General features: G+C 48.6%; 1 protein-coding gene across 1 annotated transcript; it reads left to right on the forward strand.

Annotated features, from left to right (window-relative positions):
* Positions 1–270: 270 nt before the first annotated feature.
* LOC104520947 (IQ motif and SEC7 domain-containing protein 3-like) lies at positions 271–23,049 on the forward strand (the record flags this gene model as incomplete). Its single annotated transcript, XM_010162779.2, has 4 exons — positions 271–434; positions 9,077–9,365; positions 15,977–17,070; positions 22,888–23,049. Coding segments are annotated over exons 1-4 (1,709 nt in total), but the record flags the coding sequence as incomplete, so codon positions are not given.
* Between the last annotated feature and the right edge of the window lie 3,942 nt (positions 23,050–26,991).

Consider the following 26,991-nt stretch of genomic DNA (forward strand, 5'->3'; position numbering starts at 1 on the left):
GTCTAGACCCAGGTTTGAACTCTTTCTTCCTGAACTGGGGACTGACTGAGTTTATTCCTTGCTTTTTATGGGTGTTCTGTTTAGTCAGGACTAGCAGCTGTGGTTGCTTTGCAGGAGCCCAGGGCCAGAACCACTGCACGTAGGTTTGGGGGAAATAAGGAAACACAATTATAAGCAAAAAATGTTTTAGAGAACATCCTTAACATCATAGTTACCAACAACCTTGGGAATCTCTTGCAGGGAGGTATAGTTGGCAATTCTTCTGGTACTATGACCTGGGAGGAATGGCTCTTTCTGGAAGCATCCAAAGAAGCAGGAGGTGAGTTTCAGATAGAACATCTCAGTCCCGTAAAGGAGATCCACCAGGACATTTTGGCACCATCTGAGTCCTATAAAGGAGATCCACCAGGGCATTTTGTCACCATCTCAGTCCTGTAAAGGAGATCCACCAGGACGTTTTGGCACCATCTCAGTCCTGTAAAGGAGATCCACCAGGGCATTTTGGCACCATCTGAGTCCTATAAAGGAGATCCACCAGGGCATTTTGTCACCATCTCAGTCCTGTAAAGGAGATCCACCAGGGCATTTTGGCACTATCTCAGTCCTGTAAAGGAGATCCACCAGGACATTTTGGCACTATCTCAGTCCTGTAAAGGAGATCCACCAGGACATTTTGGCACTATCTCAGTGCTGTAAAGGAGATCCACCAGGACATTTTGGACTGTCTGCATTGAGGATGGTGATTTGAGGATGTTATTACTCTTCATATTGAGGAAGATCGAGCTTCCTTCTTCTTGGTTTGACACAAGCAGTGGCCTCCCACTGGGCTGCAGTGATCACAAGAAATGAAGTATCTGAGATTCTTGGTAACAGAAACAAAATTTGGACTTGTGTATCTTAAAGGTCTTTTCCAACCACTACGATTCTGTGATTCTGTGAAGCAGCTCACTCACTTGCCTTCAGTAATCAATTACCCTGGTCCCCTAGGAAGGAGCTCGGAGGTACAGTCCAGCCCAGGATCTGTCACAACAGATGGAAAAAGAAGGCCACAGAAGCCCTTGCTTAGGTCTGTAAATGCCAAGAGTGGTGTCCCTCACCCAGCTTACAGGTAACTGGAATAGGAGAGCAATGGACTGAGGAGATATGCAAGGTTTCCTTGCCTTGTAGTAGCTCTGCTGCCTCCCAGCCCTGAATTCATCTCATTTTAGCACTGAAATTCTATCTTCTGCATGATTGCACCGGCAGGCTTTTGTCAGCGAATTCAGTGATGTTCAAACGTGCCTCAGGGGTGAGGAGCCAAGAGATTTGAGTTGAAGTGGCAGAAAGACTGCTGCTGAGAAGCCAAGTTTCTCTTTCCCGGGGTGCTGAGCGGGCAGTTACACTAATGCAGGATGCCATCTGTTTTTTCCTTCTCTAAAAGGTCGTGTTCACCAAACATTGCAGAGGCAGGAGAGGTCTGGGGTTAAAGTACAAGTAATTAAACCCTGCAGAGCAGGGCCCTTCCCTGTGCCTTCCCTGTCCACTTGGTGCTTTTCACACCTCAGTGATAAGCAGAGGTGCCCTGTTTGACACAGACACATGTAACGTCCTCTGTAGTGCCAGGCTGTGTGACCTCCTCCTGGTCTGACCTGCAGAGACAGCCAGCTTGGGACACTGAGGTGGGGTGGGCAGCTGAGAAAGGTGCTGAATTTCCTAAGCTGAGCCTCATGCTCCTGCAGCTGGTGAAAGAGGAGGCATGGCTGGGAAGGGAGGAGGAAAGAGAGGTGACCCACATGTCATTCTGAGGTGTCACCCAGACCCATGTAGGAATTATAAGGAAAAAAACCTGTGACATCTACACTACCTGGCACAGTCACCACCACTTCTCATTCAGTGGGAGCTCCCATAGCTGTTCCAGGTCACCTTCTGGAGGAGCCTGTCTGTCTTCATGAAAAAGCAGAGGTTCTATACCTCAAGTGCCTAAAGTTAGTCATGGAAAACCCGGTCCTCAGCCAGCCAGCCAGCCCAGACTGACACCTGGTCATCTTTGCACCACGAGGGCATGGGGTATGGAATCATAGAATCATAGAATGGTTTGGGTTGGAAGGGACGTTAGAGCTCATCCAGTTCCAACCCCCCTGCCATCAGCAGGGACACCTTCCACTAGACCAGGTTGCTCAAAGCCTCCTCCAACCTGGCCTCAAACAACTCCAGGGAGGAGCAGCCACAAATTCCTTGGGCAGCCTGTTCCAGTGTCTGACCACCCTCACAGTGTAGAACTGTATCAGAAAAGTTCAGTTCCTGTAGGAAAAAGCACAACACAACAATGTGGGAGTTACACAGCACACGGGGATCGTCTTTAAATACCAAATCCGACACGGAGGCCTTGACTTTGGCACGTTGGACCCTCTGGGACATGAGGCATTTGTTAGAGTGTTATTACATTTTCTGTCTGCTTAATACACATCTCACCAAAACCACTTTAAGCCATGTTGAAAAGATGTTGCCTGGTTCAGCCTGTGCTAAAGGATGTTAAATTTAATTGATTTCCAATATATTTCCCGTTCTGTAGTGTCAAATCCAGTTTACAGGTGTGTGCACCAGCCTTTTCTGTGAAACAAGTAAAACATTCTGGGATGGGTAATGAGCTTGGCTAATTATCATTAATTCCTCTTGGGTAAAACTAGTGTGAGAAGATGGCTTAATGCCATCAACACTGCTTTGCAAGGTGTTACGTGAATGTAGACAAAACCAGAATCTTGTTCCTATATTTGTCTGTGTTGGGGGTGACTGTCTGAGAAAGCTGCAGCTCAGCTGGCAGGGGATGATTTGCCAAGATCAGGTTCCAAGTTCGCTGCCTCTCTGGCAGGAGAGACTTTTGCTTTCCATCATTTTCAATACGCTCCCAGAGAGCATTGCCTCCACGTCACCCTAAAACCTCAACTGCAAACCAAATCACGAGCAATTCTTTCGCACTCAGACCTCCAGCGTGTCAGGAATCTATGAACCTTGAGAAGATCCCATAATTTATTACCAAGCCTGTCTCAGCTGTTTTTTTTTTTTTTTTCCATTGAATTCTGATCAACCCATTCACCATATGTTGTGGGTGTCCTCAGGGAACACTGAAATGCAATAAACTGAAAAGGCACTTTGGTCCCTGCTAACTCAGCAACTGATTTTTATTTTTTTTTCTTTTTCTGAGCAGGGAGAGGAGAGAGGGCAGCAGAAATGCTGAAATGTCTTCAGAGGGAGCACAGGTTCTTGCAGACTTGGGTTCTTTGGGCATTAACTGGTGACCTCTTTTTCTAATTCTCCATATAGCACTTTCTAAGGGTTTTTTATTCTGACATCTCTGAAGCTTTGAAGCCTCATATGGCTCTCAGACCATGATGATGCCAATCACTCACAGCACTTTCGAGCAGCGTACGTACAATAACCAACTGATCCTGAGTAGGAGCTCTGTGAAATGGATTCATAAAATTTTGGTGGTCCTTCACAACTAGTCCATGTAGTTTTTGCCTCAGTTACAGGTCACAATCGTGCACGCTGACCTTGAATACCATGAAGAAGGCGTTTGGTAAGTTATGTATGGGAGACAGCAATGTGGTCTTCTCCTGGAGTGACACAGGGACACAAAGAGGAGGTGAGATCAGCCTCTGTAGTGCTTTTGTAACACCCCACACCCTTAACTTCATCTTACCCAATTAGCTAGATCTTTTTGCATAACCTCTCTACCTGCCAACAGGGCATCTGAGCATCCTCTTCTTGAGTGTCTGGTTTCTTACTCCACTGTCTAAGTCCAGAAGAGCCATTGCTATTTTTGTTACTCTGTTATTGCTCTTATTCATCTGCAGTAATAAATCCAGCGCTGTGTAGCTATGGAGTGATCAGTGAGAAACTCACTTTTAATTTCTTACGGGACTAAAATTACTGTCCTTGAGAAGAGTAGCTCTTCTGGCCCTGGACCCCTGTTTAGTCACTCAGCTACCCTGTAAACACCTTTCTGAGAGCTCTGAAAATTGCTCTCAGACCACGAACTGATTCTGGTATTTGACAGCGAGGTAACGGAACGTAGTGTCTGGAGCATCCAACTTCTGTGTTCCTGCCTACAGGTCTAGCTTGAAATCGTCTTTAAATATCTGGGGGGAATGGGATGCGTGTTCTTTCTCAAGGTATGGGAATATGGGAATTCCCATTCCTCATCAGGGATGGGAATGTTTAAGCCTCACAGTCAAGATCCAGCAGATAACACAGTTGAGCTCCACAGCTGGCAGTTAGAAGGACAGATCCTTGCCAAGCTGGAAACGTGTGTTTCCAGCAGCAAGGAGGTGGTGAGATGTGTGCAAGGAAGGTGGCCCTTTTCAGTTTCTGATGCTGTAGGAACTGAAAAGCAGTCAAATCTCTCCCAGGACAGAGTATGACACAACAGCTCTGTACAGACACGGGGAGCTGATACTGCTGGGAGTGGGTGGATGGGCTTGCCTGGTTTGATAATTTAGTATCACTGATTTGGGCTTTAGGTCTCCAGGAAGGGAGAAAAAAGGAACTAATAAAAAAAACTTCTCCATAATACCACTTTTTCCTCTATTATCTCCCTACACCCATCCCTCAATGTACTCCTTATAGAAAATCTTCCTGAGAAATCTGCACGTAGAAGCTAAATATCAGACATCTCACTTACCCGTGATAGACAAATGGGTTCCCTGCTGAATTGCCTCAATGAAAGCTTTTTCACCATCATGTTTTCTTGAAACAAGCACTAGGATTCAGGCTGGAACCCCAATATCCCTGTTTTGAAATGCTAGACTAGCTATAGTTGCATTATCTGTACTCACCATCTTTGCTAACAAAACTGGTTCCTGGTCTGCAGCAGGTATATACCACTCAGCAGTGCAAAAGTTAGCAGGAGATACCTGAAACATGAGAGATGTTTTCTGCAGCAGATGAAATCTGTGTGTAATAATGACAAAACTAGTTGCAATGGGTCATAAAAGTCATGTAGGAACGTCCAGGAAGAACAGAACAGCTGAATTTGTAGTCTTCCTTTTTATATCTGATTGCAAGTGATTTACATTAATATTCCAACTTTCAATCAAACAGAATTCAAAGACATTACACACCTTCCCTACCTGATTGCATGACTAGCAGTAAATTGGTTCATTTATCATGCAGGAGGAGCTGTGAAAGCTGTGCAAGAGGGTGGTATATCGTTCTTTAGGACTTTAGCAAGTAAAGAACACTGATTACAGTTGAAACCACAGGGGTGATGCTGGGATACAGAACTAAATTAACCTAGTTGGAGTTTGGCCAGGACAGTGGGATTCACACCTTAGGCTCTGCATGGGACTTTGAATTATTACAATTGTATAAAAAAATTTGCTTATCCAAGAAATAGAAATGTGCAATAGCTCCATTCCCTTCCTTCAACCCACAGCCAAGGAGGTGGATTGCTCTCTGGCCAAGGGAAAGCAAGTTGATCTCCATCATTTACTAATTAACATTTTTTTCCCCCAGAGATCTTCTATGCTGTAATATCTATCTTTGCCCTACTTACTTTTCTTACTGTTGGGGTTTTTTTTTGTTACTATGATTACAATAGCTCCTGAGCCTTCACTTACTAACAGAAAACCTGTGCTCTACCAATGCAAATCAACTGTGTCCCTCAGGATAGAAGGCAAAAATCGGGATTGTTAAGGTTTTAGCTTATATTTCACTGCAGCATCAGTTGTCATCTTCAGCAGTGTGTTTTGTCTCTCATATGGGGGCTCCATCCATCATTGCTACTGGACAACATCCTCAGAAACGGGTTCAAGACGGGAGTAAAGCTGGGAGGAGTGCAGGGCAGTACGTGGAACCATGGGGCTGTAATGTTGACATCCAGGCTGCTAACAAACTCTGTCTTAAGCCATTTTTTCCAATGCTTATAAGGCACTCGAGGCTGAAATTTCCCAGGTTTGGTCTCAAAGCTGAAGTAGGTTTGTCTTTTTTTTTTTTTTCTTTTTTTCTTTTATTTTTGAGATTTTTTTTCCTCTCTAAGTGGTTCAGACATTTTTTGTTTTCTTTCTCTCCCACCAAAGAGCGTGTAGAAACTATTCCCACTCCAACAAGAGTATTTGCTGTTGCTTTCTGAACAGCACAACAGCCAAACCATCGGGAGGTTAAAAAGTTTATATTTAGCATAAAAACATCTAACTGAAAAAATGCATTTCAATGCTTCACTGGAATCTGATTTTGATTTGACCGAGTTTTGACCCTCAGAAAATTCCATGTATAAGCACAGAACTTTCTGTGTGGTTGTATCCACTGGGCTTAGAGCAAGCTTGGAGGAGGAAGGCGAGGTTGTACGTGTGCGTGTGGTTGACTCCCGTCCTCTTGGCTGCCAGGACACGCTGTTGGCTCATGTTCAACTTGCCATGGACCAGAACCCCCAGGTCCCTCTCTGCAGGGCTGCTCTCCAGCCTCTCCTTCCCAGGCTGTGTGTGTCCAGGGTGGCTGAGTCCCCACTAAAGATGATGTAGAGCCTTGCAGATCAATGAGCCCGAGTCCTGCAAACTCTTACATACACACCTCACATTCTACCACGAGCAGTCAGTGGAGGCCCTCAGAAAAGCAGAGTTAAGCTTACATGTGAGTGTTTGGAGGACCATCATGTCAAGGAGTATTTGCTGGCATTTAGAGTCCATTCATGCTCCAAGGGAAGTCAACTAACTCTCTAGTTTACTGCCTCAGGCCCTGGTCTGACCTAAAGAAGGTCCAGAGAATCCCAGACTGGTGGGGTTGGAAGGGACCTCAGGAGATCATCCAGTCCAACCCCCCTGCCAAAGCAGGTTCCCTACAGCAGGTTGCACAGGAAAGTGTCCAGGTGGGTTTGAAGGTTTGACTCAGCAGATCAGTCTGGGATACGTGACTTGGTGACTCAGAGCTGAGTGCATCTGGCTGGAATTGCTTTGTAGGACACTGCCTGGTTCCCACTGAAATACTTGTCACACACCTCAATGAAACACCATCACATCTGTGTTCACCTGGTCATCCCTTGAGCTGAGGAGAGAAATTACTGCTCTGCTGGTTAAAAGGAGAATGGATAGAACAGAAGCTGCCAATAAAAATGTTACAGCCAGAGCTGTAAGGGAAGAGTCTTTTATTAATATTTCCTGTCGTGTGGATGGACACAGGACAGAAGGAATTAAAAATGGGTACATACTTTAAATGTACATCTTTAGGTGCCAAAAAATGTTCAATTACATAGAACAAGGAAAGATTTGATAAGCTGTGCCACCTCCTAGGGCAGCGTGATGCCCCATTGTAACGGTGGCATTTCGTGGTTGATGAGGATGCAGATACCTCGTTTTAATTTGCTTTGACAAAGTTGGTTATCTAGCGTTGATATAAGAGACTGGTTTCTTCTGTGAATTTATTTTTGAAGTCTAACTGGTGACTACGTGCACATGTATAAATGAAGAAACTTCCTACCTTTAAATCCTTCGTCTGCCTTAGTTCTGAAGTTGCGGTGCTGTTCTTGGCTCATCGGATTTGGAGCCTTTTTAGAAACTGGGGGAATATTTCTCAATTTGATTATTAAATCTACTGAACAGAAGAACTGCCACTGGAGAGAATAAACTTCCTTTTCAAGTACTAGTAAGTATGCAAAAGTGCACTGAGGCTTAGGAGGCAAATTCTGTTTACAGACTTGGGCTCTTAAGTGCTTACAGGACTTTTGAAAATGAGATTTAAATACTTCTAAGTAATTTGGACACTACAGAAAAGCGTATCTAATTTCCCTGATTTGGTCTGATATCAACACTAATCATAAAATGATTTATTATCTAGATGACAGCAGAACTAGTTGTATGTGGAGCAAATCTAAGAGAAAGAAGTATGATTGGGAAGTTAATTAAATAATATAATGGTGTTTAAATATGGGAGGGAGTTCACATCCTTGGTTTCAGTGGAATGAAATGTATTGGTTCTGTAGTAATTAATTCCAAACTAGATGTTGCTCTCAGGTAAATACTCATCCCCTGGACATCAGTGGAGCTGTATCTGATGTATATGGTGCAGGAGAACCCAGAGTCCCTGCAGACTGGCCTGCACACTCTTGGAAATTATAGATTATTTCTCTATAGCCACTGGAAAGAGACTAAGGTAACAACAGATAAACACTCCCGTGGTTCAAAAAGTGCCCCAGAACAGCAAAATCTTGTTTAAAAATGGATGAATTTTGGAAATACTGAGCAAGAGAGGTTAACAACAGGCTTCCTCAGCGCCTGAATGGATCAGACATATGCTAATCCTATCCTGTCTGGAGCCACGTGTCAGCTCTCAGAGTGAGGGCACTGTTGTCAGGTCCTGGTTTCACACAATCACTGCTGTGGCTGACAGGAGAAAAGGGTGTTTTCCTTTCTCCACCAGATCTCAGTGGCACAGCAATCATCTGTCCTGTGGGTCAGAAAGAAACAGCTTCTTCCTTGGAAGCTCAGCGGTCTGCTACGGGTGTATTGCAGACACGCTTTAAAGAGTCGAGATCTCGGGGTTGGCTGGCTCTGTTGCATCTTTTATACTCCCAACTCACCAAGAGTTCCTCTGGAAACTCTGCAACGTTCAGCTGTCCCTCCATCATTTCCCACATGCCCTTAGAAACTCCTGGGGAAAAACTGGATCCTTGGGATCCAAGGCTTCATGCTAGGTGGGACTTTGGGATGCAGAGGGAGATGCTGAGCAATAGGCAGCAAGGGCATGGAGGTGACTGCCAGCTAGTAGCTGTTCCAGGGAGCAGGAGAGGTGTCCCCAGGCCACGACACCCTCCTTGTCCCCTCACACCTCGAGCAGAAGCAGCCAGGCAGCTCCAGGAGTTACAGGACTGGTTCATAACAGCGTGTGCAGCACAGGTACCTGCTCTCAGGGAGGGAGGGATCAAAAGCTTTGGCTGCATCAACCTAAAGTCTTGATCCATCCACTGAGAGAGACTCCTCCCAGCCCAGGCTCCCCACATGTTTAAAATGCAGCTCAGTGAATTGACTCTAGTGAACAACAACATAAACGTAAATAAAATCTGATAAAAAACAAATAAAACAAGCGAAACGTTGCGTTTTGTTCACAGTGACGATCCCAGCGGTTCCACAAGCAAGAAAGCCGGGTGTGAAACGGAGGATCCGAAGGAGGCCGGCAGACAGAGTGGCCAGGAAGGCAGGTCCGACACCCTGACGCTAAAAGCCCAGCATGCGGAGGTGCAAGAAGAGCAGGCAGCGGGGTGTTCCCCCCTGGTGCAGAAGGCGAGCCTCCATCACACGGGCTCCCCAGTGAGAGTGCAGCGCAGCAAAGGGACGGCCTCGTGTTCCCATGCAGCTGCCTCCGATTATGAGCTCTCCCTTGACCTAAAGAATAAACAGGTACAGAGGCTTCCTCCTCAGGCTGTGGGAGAAGGGGATGGGGTGGGTGGGACTGCATTCGCAACTCTGGTGGGACATCTGTCAGCGAATACTTCAGCCTTTTGTTCACCTTGAGCTTTTGCCCCTGCCTCGAACAGGCCTGGCCCTTTGGCTGCTTGGGGCTGATGGAGGAAGTAGCTTCCACACCACAAACCCGCTGGGCTCTGCTCCTCGTTGCCTGGGTTCTGTGGTCCAAAACGGACCCAGGTCCTCAGTTGTTATTGTAGGTTTAGAGATGGGCTGCAGGCAGCCAAGAGCTGCGGCATCCAGAGATCCTGCCTTGTTCACAAACATACAGTGCCTGTAGGGCTCCCAGCAACTGATTGTCCCAAAAGACCTCCCTCATGGGAGAGGTCTCCAAGAGCCATCTTACCCTCTTGGATCAGGCTGGACAGATCTGCAGTGCACTTCCACATTAGCCTCCTCAAAGCATGAGCTTTTTCTCCCCATGAGAGGAAGTGGGCTTTATTCCATGAGTGTCCTGCACAGCATCTGCCACAACATTTGTGTATTGCTGCCATCACTGCCTTCAGTCTAGTAATGGATGCTGAAGAGACAGGCAAGTTTATCAGGCTGAGAGAAAATGATTCAGTTCTTGAATCATAGAATCATAGTGGTTGGAAAAGACCTTTCAGATCATTGAGTCCAACCATAAACCAAACACCACCAATTCTACCTCTAACCCACGTCCATAAGCAGTTCCTCTACCCATCTTTTAAGTACCACCAGGGAAGGTGACTCCACCACCTCCCTGGGCAGCCTGTTCCAGTGCCTGACTGCCCTTTGGGTGAAGAAATTCTTCCTCACATCCCATCTCAACTGCCCTGGCCACAACTGGAGCCCATTTCTTCTTGTCCTGTCCCTTGGTCCTTGGTTGAACAGACCCACCCCCACCTCTCTCCACACTCCTTGCAGGGACTTGGACAGAGCCAGAAGGTCTCCCCTCAGCCTTCTTTTCTCCAGGCTCAACAACCTGTAATTTTCAGGCCTTTCCTCCTGTGCCCAAGGCTACAGCCTAGCTCTAGAGCACAAGTCTACCCATCTCTAGCTGCATCTCCTGATGGGTTCCCAGCAGGGGACAGCGGGATGGGGGCTGATAGCAGCTTACCTCCTCACTCAAACATGATGAGGTGGGACATTACCCTCCCCGCCCCATCTTGCATCTCTGCAGATGACAACCCAGGAGAGCTGTTGGGTAAAAAAACCCCTAAAGAATCATTTCTTCCTGACTTTTCCCTGGGATGGCAGCTCAACCAGAGGCTGTTTGATATGCAGACCCTGCAGTAGGCGAGATGAGGACAAGGAAGTGCTAGTGACAGTGTCCAGATGACATTCAGTGGGAGAATTCAAGGGGAGTTGTGCTATTGCAGATGAAGGGTCTCAGCTAATGAGGTTGCCACAGAAGAAGCTGATGCTTCTGGGACATCTCTGTGCCACTTCCCTCAAGGCATTGCCATTGTCCCTAAACATACATGTCACATCAATGGCCCAATAAATTCCTGAGCAGAAAAAAGACTTTGGCTCTTTAGCTCTGTTTTTCTCGAAATCCTGTGTACTCAGCTCGGGCAGAATTCTTGCTTCACACCAGGAAAAGAAGGAAGAGAATTAATTAACTGGCTTTGCAAACTAATGTGATATATCCTCAGGGTGGGCCAGATCTTGGCTTCTATATATGGGCTTAGCCTGCTTAATGTCCTAGAGCTGCTCTAATTTGTCCTGGGGAGTGTCTGTCCTGCATTATTTTAGCTTTAAGGTCATGTTTTCCTATCAGTGTTCCTGCAGCAGAGGCCAGAGCTGCCCTGGGTGCCTGTGAGACACAGAGATATGGTAGCTGCTCGTTCATTAAATCCCGGTGCCCCGCAGCACTGACCTTGCAGGGACCCAGCCTATTTCATGGCTGAAACCACTTTTCTCACAGCAAAGGGTGCTTACAGCATGTGTGCTCCTCCAGCCTGATGCATGTTCAGGGCCAGGTTGGATGAGGCTTTGAGCAACCTGGTCTAGTGGAAGGTGTCCCTGCTGATGTCAGGGGGGTTGGAAGTGGATGAGCTTTCAGGTCCTTTCCAACCCAAACCAGTTTGTGATTCCATGATTCCATGTCTTCACTGGATTTCCTCCAGCTCTGGAAGGGGAGATTTTCAGGGAGTGAAGAATATTAATTCTTCCAACCTTGTACTCTAGAGTGTGTTTTCATAGGTATTCCTATCAATTTACTTGTCAGGTAGTTCTCTGGAGTGGGAATAAGGGTGATAGGACCCTCACAGCACTGTCTCAGTAGTTCCCCTGTCATAGCACAAATTAATAGAATTTACAGTAAGAAAATCAGGTGGAAGGAGGTGTTTTTAGTCTTACAGTGCAGGTGAGGTCACATTTAGCTTTTGGGAGAGTGTTGGTAAGGAAGGAGGGTAGTGTGCAGCCTCTTCGGCAGGGCTTGGAGGTGCACGTCATCTACCAGTCCTTGCCCATCAGCATCATACTAGAGGGTTGGTGAGTGTGGTCATGGCTCTTCCAGCTCTCTATCCCATGAAACAGAGCGTGCTGACAGTGTGCAAAGCAGAAGGACACCGTGCTGGGAGGCTGGAAAGGAAACTTAAAGTTTCCCCTATGTTTAGGCTCTATTGTGATGTTGGGAAAATGAAGGGGATTGCAGGAGAGAGGAACATGCTTTCAGTGGTCCATACTCTTCTGCTGTGCTGAAGGGTGGCAGATGTCCCATGGATGGAGGAACATGTCCCATTAACACATAGCTCTTAGAGCAATGTCCTTCAATTGTGAAAGGCTGGCAGGAGGGAGAGCATGAATGGGTACCAGAGAACACGTGTGCTCTGTATGTCTGGTTTTTAATTAATTTTTACCATGTGTGCATTGACTTGAGTGACTCAGATCCTGTCACTGAGCCTGACCACTGCTAACGTGGTGACATGTGACTGTGCTCAGTGGCAACTTGGGTGGAAAACCAGTGCTAACTGAGGATAAGATCAGACCCATTCTTTCCTGGGAGATTTATTAATTCATTCCTATGTGCAACAAAGCCAAGGGGTGTGCACCTCAAACGCTTGGCCATATCCAGGCCTGGCACTTTGGCTTGCCGTAGGCTGACCTTGTTCAGGCTGCCTTGGTGTGCAATCCCTCCTGGCAATGGATATTTCCCAGCCATTTCTCATTCAGCCACAAGGCCTGAATTGCTCAGACTGAATGTTCATATTAAAGCCCAGAAATGTATTAAGATAATTATTCTTTGAAATCCCCCTGACCCTGCTCCTGCTTTTCCCTTCCCTTGGCGCCGGCTGTCAGATCATTCCCCAGAGAAGAGTAGCTTTAAGTAGGCAATTACTTGTGATTCATAGGGTTTATTAGGAGTGAGAGAAATCCAATCATCCCTGGCCTTTCTCGCCTCTCAAATGAGAAGAGAAGGTTCCTCCAGCAAGCCAGACATACATCTCCATTACCTGTGACTGCTCTGGTGCTAATGGATGCCCTTTCTTCCTCTTGAGAGGAAAAAACCAGGCCAACAGCTGTGTGAAGTCCTTAATTCCTCTGGAGTGTCAATTAGCTCGACCTGATAGCACACGTGAATGTCTCAGACATTAGCAAACAGTAAATGGCTTTTGGGTTTAGGAGAGAGAGACAGACCCAGTCCTACCAAGCAAAGGTAGGGAGGGTACTTCTCTATGGGGATGCAGCTTCTGGCTTTGTCACTCTTCTCAAGCATTTTTTGGACCCATCCCTGGTTCTTGTTATCCTAGACAAGACACTGTAGGGCTCTTCTTGCTTTGGACGTGGCTGGATGGCAGTGGACCACATGTAGAACCCATCCTTGCACAGCTGGTATGGACTAGAGAAAAAACTAGGCTGGGAGTCCTCTCACTTTACATCTTGTTCTGCTCCTTCAGGCTTTAGTTCTTTGGGAGGACTGAGTCTGGAGAAATGGACTGCAAAAAGCTGGTGATATTTTGTCAAGGTATTGACAGCTTGCACCGTTCATTTAGACTTTTAGAAGGATCTCTCCTCTTAGTAGTTATTAAAGTCTGCCTTTTGGGGAACTGTCCTTGCATGAGGGGACCTGGCCTTTTACTTCAGATCGGCAGTGACATCTTGTCTTGGCCTCTAATAAGATCAGAGCGTATGAATTTCATGTTTTCAGAATGGCTGTCACCTCCTTGGAAACCTCAGATAATTATAAGTCTCTTCCTTCTCCCTTATTTTGCATCTCACTATTACTCTGTCCCTCAAATAGCTGTGTCTGCCCCTCCCATGTGTTCCTCTTTCCTCCCAACACAGTTAGCTCTAGGTTTTGATTAACCAGACCCTTATATTAAATGCTTATGGGCAGTTGTCAGTAATAACTGTCTGGGTTGGGCCTGGGCATGTTATTGGTTTAATTTGCATTTATTTGCATGAGCCTTACCCCTGAAGGGAAGGGCCAAGGGATAACTCAGTTTCTTTCCAGGGAGGCCAACTTTGAAGAGATGTGGTAGGAATGCTGGTGTGATAGTGGGATTTAAGATGGTTGTTTTGGAAAGAAGGACAAAGAACCCCAGCAAAAACCTTCTGCTTTCTACCCACAACCTCTTCTTGTCCCTGTATATTCCTCTTTCCTACCACTTCAGACTCTGGGGATGAGCGGAGACCTTGTTTATCCAAAACAATTCATTCATGTGGTAAATGAATCCATGATCGTCATGTGGGTGGGTTTTGTAGCACCAGTTCTGCAGACCCTTTCTGGGAAGGCAGCAGGGCAAGTATTAGGCCAATGGTTTGAGCACAACGCAAAGGGTCCCTGCTTCATTTCCAGTGAGGGAAATACAAAAGGACATGTGCACCCCATGCCCCCTTCCAGAAATGTCAGCCTCTCATCCAGCAGGAGCCTTAGACCTGTTGCTGCCTGAGATGACGGGGTACCAGTGGGCAAGGCTTTCAGTATTTACTCCAGCAGCCAGGATACCAGAGCAGGGACAGAATGGTTGGGATCATGATGTTCCTCTTTTCCTGTCATCTCCCAAGATCATATCATCTTCCCCTACTTCCAGAGGAGATCGTGTTGGAAAGATGCCAGAGGTGATTTACATTTCTCACAGTTCTCGTTCCAGGACCTAGTTCACTCACTGATGGTTTTATCTCCAAATTACATAGTGTTACAAAAAAGGAGAAGAAGGAAGCAGATGACATGACATGACTCTGCAAGCTGAGGCTCATGCCTCAGTCTTGCTTCGACTACAAAACCAATTTGCACTTAAACTCAGATCTTCTGTGAGCTCAGTCCTTCATCTTGTGAGTGCTGGGCCAGCAAGGCATGGTGAGGGGCAAGTGGTATCTGTCTGGGGACAAGGATGCAGTCAGTAAAACTCATCCTTTGGATCTGCTAATGAGCTCATACTCGCCACATGAACAGTGTAGTGAATCCAGTTAATTCATGAGTGATTTTACCAGCACTCCCAGTCCTGCACTTCATCCTTTTTTGGCTTTTCCACACATAATCATTACAATCTGCACCCGCCCTTTGCCCTGTGAAGTGTGGACAGTAGAGAGTTTAGCTCATAGTTCAGCCAAAACCTCAGTGAAGGTAATTGGAGTTCATCCTTCTTTTTTCTTCAATCCCATCATCATCATCTTCACACTGTCCTCCTTGTCCTCTGTCAGTCTCTCACTGGAACCAAGTCACAGAATCATAGTGGCTGGGAAGGACCTTTAAGATCATTGAGTCCAACCATAAACCCAACACAGTCAATCCCACCTCTAACCCATCTCCTTGAGCCCGTCTGTTAAATCCCACCAGGGAAGGTGACTCCACCACCTCCCTGGGCAGCCTCCTTCTTCATATCTTGTCCCAACATTCAAAATCAGAATTTTTTACCTTTCAAAACTGAGAGTCTTTCTTTTCTTGGGTAGTTTTCATTTCACTGCTGGCTGACACCTGAAAAACTCAAGATATTACAAAGGAAGAGACTTGGGGAGTCAGAGTGCATTTTAAAAGACACTGAGCAAACCCAGCCTCCACTGACCTCTGTGGAAGCTGATGTTTCACTAGCTCCTGTGATCAAACCAGCATTTTCTGCATGTGAAAATTAGCTTGTCTTTCCTTTTTCTGAATGGTTTCTCCTTTCCTTGAGAGTATTTCCTCAGGTGACTAAGGAAGGGAGGAGCACGAGTAACACTCTGAGACAAGGGATGATGCTTGTCACCAGACATCACCAGAACACTGCTGAACAGGAGGACACATTGCTGGAACACTATTTGTAGTGACAAGCTTGCCCTAAAGGCCATCAGAAGTGGTCTGCAAGGGAAGGGCACCTCCAGGCTCCAGCCTGTATGGCTGGTACTCTGGGAAGAGGCACGATGATGTTAGAGCTGTGAGGAAGCTCACAGTACTGCTGCTTTAGCCAGCCATGCCCAACGGGAGGCCATCCATTGCAAACAAGGGCATGGCAGTGCAGGAAAAAGCTAATTCAGTGTTAGAAGTTCTTCTGCCAGTCATTACAGACTAATCAGTGTGGGAACTGGGGTCACAGGAAGCCGTCAGAAGTCAATTAACAAAAAAAACCCCAAACCTTTCCTGTTGGTATGTGTTTCAGATCGAAATGCTAGAGCACAAGTACGGAGGTCACCTGGTGTCTCGCAGGGCAGCCTGCACCATCCAGACTGCTTTCCGGCAGTACCAGCTCAGCAAGAACTTTGAGAAGATCCGCAACTCCCTGCTGGAGAGCCGCATGCCACGCCGCATCTCTCTGAGGAAAGTCCGGGTCCAGAACTCGGAGAGCTTCTCCGCTGAGAAAGCCCTGGTGGAGGGGTACAACTTTGTGGGCATCCCGTTGGTGAGGTCCCCATCTTTGCCAGCCACCATCAGCGGGGCACTGACCGAGCTGGAGGACTCCTTCACAGAACAAGTTCAGTCCCTGGCCAAGTCTATTGATGATGCCCTCAGTACCTGGAGCCTGAAGACCATGTGCTCACTGCAAGATGGGGGCTCATACCAGATAAGGGAGACCTTCAGTGCCAGCTCAATGCAGCCAAACCAAGACTTAGAAACTGAGCTGCAGGACAAGGAGAAGGAGGAAGGACTCCTGCCAGATACCCTACCCAAGAGCAGCAGCACTCTCATGATGGCTTTTCGAGACGTCACAGTCCAGATCGACAACAAGAACATCTCTGTCTCATCGTCTACCTCGGTGTCCATGGCAAACTGCCTCAGCAGCAATGCCCAGGCTGGGCTTTCTCAAAGTACCAAGGCTGAAGAAAGCCCAGGAGAAGGGGAGGGAGAAGGCAGTGAGCCACCAGCTGCCCCAGAGAGCTCACCTGAGTCCAGAGCTCTCCAGAACAGCCACACTTTCACCGAGGTGAATGTCAGTACTAACGGCACGGGGGACAGCAGCGCTGAGCCTGAGCAGATGGCAGTGCAGAAGCTCCAGTTTGATGCTAGCAATGAGACGGGGCAAAGCAAAGGGTCCGAGTCGGAGAATGCAGACAACTCGGAGCAGCTAAGCAGCAGCAGCACCTCCACTTCAGCCAAGTCAGCCTCCGAGGTGTCCTCGAAAGAAGCACTGCAGGCCATGATCCTCAGCCTGCCAAGGTACCACTGCGAGAACCCAGCTAGCTGCAAGTCCCCCACGCTTTCCACAGACACCATGAGGAAGCGCCTCTACCGCATTGGGCTGAACCTCTTCAACATGTAAGTGTCTCTTCCTCTTTCTCGTTTCCCAGCCTGTTTTGTGCCTCACAGGAACGGGAGGTAGCAAGCTCTTGGTCTAGATCCACCTCTAGAGAAGTTATTTCATACTCAAGGCCATGACTCTTTGGGTATACAATGTAGACCACAAGTTGGCTGCCCAAAAACTTTTTACCCTAAAGTCCCCCAAGTGCTGTCCTGAACTTCTGCTCAACGGAGGAACAAGCCTAGTGCCCCATGAGTAGTGACCATGCTCTCCTGAATTCTGAACCTTCAATCTCAGTTGCCATCCAATTGGCCTCCACCAGCTGAGCCTGGGATCTAGGCTCCTGCTCCGCTCTGTTGCGAAGGAACAGGCGTAGCTGGGGTTGTAAACCCAGCCCTGGTTCCTTAACCTGGGACATTTCCAAGTAAAGAGGGATGGAGGTAGAGCTGAGCTTAGCCAGCCCAGTGTGAGTGCTCTGGCTGTTAATTCCCTTCTGATATTTGGGTAGATTTTCACCTGAGAGACCAGGTTTAGTCATCTCGGTCTCTCACATACCTGAGTCTGATGTCCTATTAAAAGGCTGTAGGTGTGAAAGCAAGAGCAGAGCAGCCCAGAGATGACCGTCAGAAGAGGTTAACTCGAGGGGTCACACGTAGTCTATTTTGGATTGGCAGAAAGCAGCTGAGCTCCTATAAGGAGCTTTAGATTTACTCATTGCTTTTGGATGAGACTTTTCTCATCAAAGCAAACCATGAGAACTCATTTCTCATTAACTTCATGAGAAATATTGGCTTTTGCTCCATCATCACACTCTCATCGTGTGCTGTCTCAGTTTCCATTTGAGTCTCCCCTGATGAAGGTGCTGGGGATTTAATGCACCCGTAGGAGAAGAATGTTTTGCCACGCTGTGGTGGGTTGACCCTGGCTGGATGTCAGATGCCCACCAAAGCTGCTCTGTCACTTCTCCTCCTCAACTGAGCAGAGGGAGAAAAATGTAAGGAAAGGCTCATGGGTGGAGATAAGCACAGAGATCACTCACCAGTTACTGGCACGGGCAAAACAGACTCCACTTGGCGGGGGGGGGAAACCCTCAAATTTTAATTTATTACCAATTAGACAAGAGGATAATGAGAAGTAAAACCAAATCTTAAAACACCTCCCCCCACCCCTCCCTGCTTCCCGGGCTTCACTTCTCTCCCGATTTCCACCTCCTCCCTCCCAGTGGCACAGGGGGACAGGGGACGGGGGTTGGGATGAGTTCATCACACGTTGTTTCTGCCGCTCCTTCCTCCTCAGGGGGAGGACTCCTTCCCTCACACCAGCATGGGGTCCCTCTCACAGGAGACAGCCCTCCATGAACTTCTCCAAGGTGAGTCCTTCCCATGAACAACAGTTCCATGACTGACAGTTCTTAATGAACTTCTCCAGCCTGGGTCCTTTCCATGGGGTGCATTGGTTCACGTTGTGGGTCTGTGTGTATATATCAAAGTCAGGCTCTGGGCACATGCAGATTGGCCTGATGAACACAGAAGGGAGGAACAAGAGAAGGTGGGCACCAGCCGCAGGTAGGGGTTGATTATGATAGAGATAGTTCCAGGTCCACACAGATGTTCTGGTGTTTGTGTTGGGATAGGTGTACTTCTGGAGGGGAATGTGGGGCTCACCTCTCTGCTGCTCTAAGTATTTAGAATCACAGAATCCCAGACTGGTTTGGGTTGGAAGGAACCTTAAAGCTCACCCAGTTCCAACCCCCCTGCCAGCAGCAGGGACACCTTCCACTAGACCAGGTTGCTCAAAGCCTCATCCAGCCTGGCCGAGAACACTTCCAGGGAGGAGCAGCCACAGCTTCTCTGGCCAACCTGGGACACTGGCTCACCACCCTCACACCAAAGAATTTCTTCCTCACATCTCAGCTCCATCTCCCCTCTGCCACTTTCAAGCCATCACCCCTTGTTCTGTCACTCCCTGCCCTTGGCCAAAGTCCCTCCCCAGCCTTCCTGGAGCCCCTTCAGGTACTGGGAGGCCACTAGAAGGTCTCCCTGGAGCCTTCTCTTCTCCAGGCTGAACAGCCCCAACTCTCTCAGCCTGTCCTCACAGCAGAGCTGCTCCAGCCCTCACATCATCCTCATGGCCTCCTCTGGACTCGTCCTAGCAGGTCCATGTCTTTCTTGTGTTGGGGGCTCCAGAACTGGACAGATATTTCATTTCTCAGCCGTGCTTGGCAGGAGTCCCTCCACCCAATGTGTTTTCCTTTGGTTCCTGCACAGCTGACATGAGCACTGATGTGAAGATAAAACAGGAGTGAAAATGCTTTTTCCCAGCCTCTCCTCCTCCCCCAATCTGCCTGGCACACATTCATGTGACAGATTAGCAGTGCCAGGTCTGTTTTGGGGAAGCAGCTCTGCTGTCCTCCTTCATTCAGTGAACTGGCTTCACTGCAGGTCCCTTTGGGATAGAAGACTCTTAGTGTGGAGCTCCAAAGCACACCTTCCCAGCCAGGTCTCCCCTGCTCACTTCACTAGCTGCTCTAATAATATGCAGTAACCCGTAAGGCTCAGTTTTCTCGACAAAACATTGGAGGACAGGGAGAGATGGAGCTGACCTGTTAGCTCTGGGGAGTGAAACCTTTTTTGTTTTATTATTATTATTATTATTCTCTGGGTGGATAGAACATCCTTTTTGTTGACCCCTTCCCTGGACCAAGAGCTGAAAGCCTGTAGTTTCTAGCAGCATCTACCATATTCTGTCCAACCTTGCGTTGTGTTTTCAGAAAGCAGCACTCCGGCTCAGAGCAGGCCCCTGGGAACACGTTGATGTTGTGCTGCTGTGACACTTTCCTCCATCCCCAGTCCACAGTGAGGGGGTGGAATCCCTGGAACGGAGAATGCTTCGTTAACGCAGCGCTGCTGGAATAACTCAGTGTGTGTGGGCAGCTGGGTATGTGGGCAGAGGGGAAAGCCAGCAGGACGTGAGGAATCCCGCAGCATTTGCTGGCCGTGCTTAAAACTCCACTGCGACACTAAAGCAAACAGCAGGAACCAGGCTGAGGAGAGGTGGAAGTGGAGTTGTCTGCTGCACATCTGGTTCAGAGCTGCCTGCTGCAGTACAGGGGGTCATCTGCAGGTGTGCAGAGGTAGGAGATGCTGTATGGCCATCAGGATTTTGTGAAGAACAAATTGAATCCCAGGAAAAACCGATGACAGGCTGCTGTTGGAATAGAATGAGAGAATGGTATAGGTGGGAAGGGACCTTAAAGATCATCTAGTTCCAACCCCCCTGCCATCAGCAGGGAAGAACAGTGTGTGCCAGTGTATTTCAGTTCCAGTCTGGTCAGTGCAGGAGGGCTGGCACAGCTGGATTCTTTTATCCAACATCCCCTTGCATTGTGTGTGCCATCCCTACGGAAATCTGCACATCCCTGCCAGTGTGTGAGCTGCATTTTGCTGGCTGTATTCAGCTCCCAGCTCCTCTAGAGTTGAATCCAAAGTCAATCCAGTGGCTTTGGAGTCACACCAGCGTAGCTGTGACCACCCTCGTGCTATGAACACCGTCCTGTCCCTTATCAGATACCAAAGTGTGCAGATGCCTTTTAGGAATCTCTTGTTGCTTGGCTTGACTTTAGCCCTGACCGTGTGACCTTTGTACTTAGCAGAGGACTTTGCCTGTGCTCATCAAAGGTGAACCAGGAGATCTGTGTGCTAATACAGAAGGTTGCACTGTTGCTTTTCCCTGAAGAAGGCCTGGGGTTTTTTTAATATCAGATCTTGCAGCTCTCCCTGTTCATAAATTAAATGGGCTGACTTGTTCTCCCAGCCGCTCTCCCCCGGGATGCCACACTGCCCAGGGTATTTTCTTTGTGACATTACAGAGTAAGCAAAACTATTTCAAGCCCATCTACATTTTTAATACCCGTGAGGCCCCTGTAAGCAGCAGGCCATTCTCCTGAATGCTGATCCCCTTAGAGCTAGACATATGTTGCTCACCCACATCCTTCACCACCTGACAGTTCCACAGTCTGTGCCTGTGCATGTCGTGCGTTCACGTGCTCTGAGATCGCATCCTATCCTTTCCTCAACCCAGGAAACTTCCTGAGCAAACTCACTCCTTGAGCCTTGACAAAGATCCCTCAGTTTCAGTGAATGATGGAGGTGTGGCATCTTTTCGTGAAGAAGCTGCTCTCTTACCTCTCCCCACTCAGAGAATCACACAATCCCAACTTTGCCTTGATTGGAAAAGACCTTTAAGCTCATGGAGTCCAACCATGAACCCAACACTGACAAGTCCCCTATGACTAACCCATGTCCCTCAGCACTGTGTCTACATGACTCTTCAATCCCTCCAGGGATGGGGACTCCACCACTGCCCTGGGCAACCCCTTCCAATGCCTCAGAACCCTTGCAGCAAAGAAATTCTTCCTGTTATCACTCACCACCTCAGAGAACCAAGGAATGTGGACATCTTCCTGGCATTGCACTTATTCCCCTCAGCAAGAGTGCACGGTCACAGACGTCCTTCAGTGGGGAAACTGAAATACAGGAAGAAAACCTCCTGCACAATATACACATAGACGCTAATTCCTGTCTGTACAGTGGGACAGGCACCACGTAGGCTCACAACCACTCCCAGGATACAGAGAAGCGTGTGGGCTTGTGGGAGACATGAGGAGAAAACCAGAATGTGCAGACACACGGGCTCTGATCAACACGTGTGGTGCAAGAGAAATCTGCACGTACAGGACATAAACACACACAAATATGTGCTGGTTGAGACACGCGCTACCCCCCGAGAGCTGCGTATGTGGGCACAGACACTGGCACACTAACGAGCAGAAAATCACTCCCCAAATCACTCCCACAGCCAGGCAGTCAGAGCAGAGAGGCACTCAGAGGCACAGAGGGAGAAAAGCCCTCTGTCTGGGAGCTGCAGGCAGCTCTCTCCAGCTCTGGGGAGGCATTCTCCAGGTGCGCGCTCTCATCCACCCACCCACCCACGCGCAGAGCTTGCTGCCTGAAGGGGTAAATCAATAGAGAAGGGAGGAACAACACAGCAAAGGGTGGGGGAAGAAATGAGCAAATCCTGAGCATGGGATTTCTGTTCAGGCAGCCAGCACCAGGCTCAGGTGAGGAAGGGAGAAAGTGTCGCTCAACACTGAGCACTAAAAATGGATGAAAAAGAGAATTTTGTTTATTTTTTTAACAGAAAAAGTACCCACCTTTAGTCAAGCACCTTTGTGTCTTGAGCCTCTTTTGCCCATAGACCGCATCTCCAAACTCTCTTCACAGCCACATTTTTCCCTTTGCCTTTCTCTGCCCTATAGAAGGTGCAGCTCCAGCTCCCCTCAAGCCAAGGGACATGTGCCCTGCTCTTGTCCCTGCTCCCTGGGGACAACTATCTGTGGGTTGCATTTGGAGCAGCTGGACGTACTGATATTTCCTGTGCTGTATGTGTGGGACACACAGTCTAATCATGTCCTCAGAGGGACACTAAACAAACCAAACTGGGGCAGGGAGGAGACAAGAGCCTTTGACACTGGAGCAGATGGATGGCAGAAGACAGTTACCAATGAGGCCAGTGTCCTGCAGCAGGATCCTGATCCCCAGGTGACAGCAGATGCTGCAAGTGACACAGCAGGTTCTGTGACATCGTTTTGTCCTCAGTAGCAACTGGGGGGGGGACTCCCTCAAGTCACTTTTCCCCACCAGTCCCATCCCTGCTACACAGATGAACTCTTAGGAGCCCGTGCTTGCATTGCTGCAAGCCATGAGGTGAACCAGAGGCAATAATGCCTCAAAGAGATCCTGTAAACTCACCATGTCTCTGTCCTTCCCTTTCAGAAACCCAGACAAAGGGATTCAGTTCCTGATCTCCCGAGGCTTCATCCCAGACACCCCCATTGGGGTGGCACACTTCTTGCTCCAGCGGAAGGGTCTCAGCCGCCAGATGATTGGAGAGTTCCTGGGCAACAGCAAGAAGCAGTTCAACAGGGACGTCCTGGAGTAAGTGTGGAAACCTCTTCCCCTCTTCCCTGCACTGTAAAGGGAGTTGCCAGCCTACTCTGCAGCTGTGTTACACCCCATCCTCCATGTCCCTCCATAGTGTCTCTGCAGGAGCTTCACCATTCTCACTCCCTAGCTGGCACCTCTCAATACATCTCCTAGCCATGTGTTTGCCCCTTGATATCAGCAGCCCTTTCCCTGCAGTCTCTCTCTCCTCACAGGGCCTGCGATCATCTAGCAGGAGCTCAGCACCATCAGGTGGTAGAACTAGCGATGCTGGGAGGTTTTCTGACTGGGAAACTTTGTGACCGGGGTCTCACCCCATCCAGGTGAAGCACCTCTGATGCTTTCTGGAAAGTGCTAAGAGAGGCAGAGGAGGAAGAATAGCTACTCCTTGCTGTGAGTCCAACAGGGAGCAGTGAGTGCTGGCTCCACATCTGGTTCTCTTTCTGTCCAGTTTTGAGATGAGTGGCCTTTCCAGTTTGTCCAACTGCGCTACGGGGTGATAAGAGGGGATTTGGTCCTGTTGGTGGTACTGAAGAGGCCTCCATAAGGAAGCATGCTGCTAAGGGTTTATCATGACCACTGCAATCACAGAGCACTGAGGAACATCCCCACTCCAAAAAACTCCCACGGGCTGAGCTGTCCCTTTTCTGAACAAGATCTCAGGTTTCCTCCCTGCTTCTGTTCAGTGGTTGCCTTTGCTGGATTGTTCCCTTCAGTTCTTTCTCCGTGACCTTCTCCTGCTCACAGAATCCAGGCATGTCAGCCCACACCTCTCTCCTCTTTCGAGTCTTGCAATTTGGGCTGCAAAATCCTGTGAGTACCTGGAACCCGGACTACCCCAGCACCTGCCTGTTGCTCTCCCTGCCCCAGTGTAGCCACTGCCAACTTGTCAGCCCTAAGTGTCACGGGAGCAGGGGCTGAAGTGGTGGGAAGTCTTTGGCCTCAACAGCCCCCAGCAGCGCTCCAGGCTTGGGGAGGAGTGGGGGGAGAGCTGCTGGGCAGAGAGGGACCTGGGGGTGTTGGTTCATAGACAGCTGAACATGAGTCAGCAGAGTGCCCACGTGGCCAAGGAGGCCAAGGGCATCCTGGCCTGGATCAGTACCAGTGTGACCAGTAGGACCAGGGAAGTTCTTTCCCTTGTAAGAGAAAAGGAGGCTGAGGGGAGACCTTGTGGCTCTGTCCAAGTCCCTTGGAGGAGGGTGGAGAGAGGTGGGGGGGGGTCTGTTCAACCAAGGACCAAGGGACAGGACAAGAGGAAACGGGCTCCAGTTGTGGCCAGGGCAGTTGAGATGGGATGTGAGGAAGAATTTCTTTGCTGCAAGGGTTCTGAGGCATTGGAAGGGGTTGCCCAGGGCAGTGGTGGAGTCCCCATCCCTGGAGGGATTGAAGAGTCGTGTAGACACAGTGCTGAGGGACATGGGTTAGTCGGGGACTGGTCAGTGTTGGGTTCATGGTTGGACTCGATGAGCTTAAAGGGCTTTTCCAATCAAGGCAATTGTGGGATTCTGTGAAGAAAAGCATCTTACCTGTTGTGAGCATTGTCCAAGATGACAGGCTTTCTTCAAAGGTAGGCCTGAGGAACTGAGCTGAGCCTTTGTTTCCTGCTTGGTCCTGATCTACTTCAGATGAGGGAAAAGGAGAAAATCCAGCTCTCTGGATGATAAAATGGGGACATCAGGAACAGGGGATGCCATGTCTCCCATCCTGAGAGCTGCTCCAGTGAAAGCAGGGTGGATTTGCACCTGAGTGTGCACGTGAGGGTGGCCATGCGGGGTGATGTGACCAGTGTAGTCAGGGGGCAAGGGGCTCATTCAGAGACCTGTTTTAAGGGATGACCAGGACTCAGCTGGGTCTTTCTTTTCTTAGGCAGAATGACAGTTCTTAGTAAGAGCTGCCTTTCCGTTAGGCAGGAAGTCCTCTGCACTCAACCCTTTATTATATTCTCCCATTCTCCCAGATGTTCTTTATGTCTCCCTGGAATTTTGCAGTGGTTGCTCTTGAACCCAGCCAAACGGAAACCCTCAATCAGGACACACACCGCTGCTACTCCAGGGAAGGACTGGGGGATGTCACTTCAAGAGCCACATCTGAGCCCAAATTTCAGAATTCACTCCTGCTGCAATTGCTTTGCCTGTTGTTGTGGATACCTGATCTTTGGTCCAGCTCTTTTTTTAATATACTCTATGAGTATTGCTGTGGCCAGCAATGAGACACATGTTCTCTCCAGTCTCTTCATGCTGAGAGCTACGATTAAAAGTAATTGCTTCTTTTTCTCCAGCAAGCAATGTGTGGGCTGCTTCCCCTGACAGATACTCTACTGAAGTCCAGGCCTAGCATCTGCACAGGCACAGAAATATTGCAGTAGCAATATGCTGGCACTTCCTTGTGGCATCACCCTAAATTTGACATCATCCCTGCAAATGATCATGTTCTTCTGCCTCATCTATGACTACAAACTCGGTGTCAGCAGCTCCTGGGAACAGTCCCTATTGCAAGGCTTGGGTTCTGCCTCCCAGCCTTGATACCCAGGAGCATCCAGGTTGTGTTGTGGTTGCCTGTCTTGTCTCTGCGTGTATTGTGAGCCGGGCAAGGGAGGGGATCGTCCCACTCTGCTCTGCACTGGGGCGGCCTCACCTCCAGCACTGGGGGCAGTTTGGGCACCACAGGAGAAAAAGGATCTAAAGCTGCTGGAGAGTGTCCAGAGGAGGGACACAACATTGGGGAAGGGTTTAGAGGGGAAGGGTATGAGGAGAGGCTGAAGTCACTTGGTTTGTTGAGCCTGGAGAAGAGGAGACTGAGAGGAGATCTCATGGCAGTCTAGAACTTCCTGCCAAGGGGAAGAGGAGGGGCAGGCGCTGATCTCTTCTCTCTGGCCACCAACCAATGCCAGGAGCAGAGGGAATGGCAGGAAGATGTGGCAGGGGAGGGTGAGGTTGGCCATGAGGAAAAGGTTCTTGAGGGAGGCAGAGGGTGGTGGAGCACTGGCACAGGCTCCCCAGGGAGGTGCTCATGGCACCAAGCCTGACAAGATTCCAGCAGCATTTGGCCACCATGTGCCCTCAGGGACATGGTGTGAATGTTGGGCTTGTCCTGTGCAGGGACAGGAGTTGGACTCCATGGTCCTTGTGGGTCCCTCCCAGCTCACAACATTCTAGGATTCCATGATAATAAAAAAGAAAGGATTGAAGAAAGGCTGCACGGATAATGATGTGTCTCACATTAAACAGAAGTGTTATTGCCTTGGGCCTGATTTTTTCGAAGTAACAAAATGATTTTTCCGCAATACTTACCCAGTAGATTTGATAAAAACTGCTCAGCACCAGATCAGTGATTTGATGGTCCAGGCTCCCTCTCTACAGCTGGATTCCCTGGATTGGTAGACATTGAAACCCTGGGGTAGGTCCCTGGTGACACCTCCCAGCTGGCTGCAGGGCAGGTTGTAGAAGCAGATTCCCAGGAGGAGAGGCTGGACCTTCCTCTGGGTTGATGGATCACAGTGAGTGGTTGTTCCTGTGGGATGCTCAGAATTGGTTACAGATGGGATTTATCCCCTGTAGCATAAGATGCCTAAAAGCTAGATGTCCAGCCTAAACTAGCACACTGAGGGACCTGTGTCTCTCCACTGACTAAAGGAATTCATACATTGATAGCAGGCACTACACTTGGTGGTGGCTAACAATAGGTGAGATAAATCCTACTTTTAAAGATTGAAACCTTTACTGCCAGAGAGAACGACATGCTGCATCTCCCTAAACAGACAGGCGTGAGCAGTTTAGTGTCACCAAAGGATGTGAGCCAATTAGAGTCACATGCTGTTGAAAATCCCCTGCTCTCTCCACGCTTGGCTAGTGTGTATAATTACTTGTACGTTATCCAGTGTCCTGGTTTTGCTGGGACAGAGTTAATGTTCTTCTCAGCAGCTGGAGCAGCTGTGTG

Source organism: Antrostomus carolinensis, unplaced genomic scaffold (assembly GCF_000700745.2).
Source record: "Antrostomus carolinensis isolate BGI_N321 unplaced genomic scaffold, ASM70074v2 scaffold24562, whole genome shotgun sequence".
Taxonomy (NCBI): domain Eukaryota; kingdom Metazoa; phylum Chordata; class Aves; order Caprimulgiformes; family Caprimulgidae; genus Antrostomus; species Antrostomus carolinensis.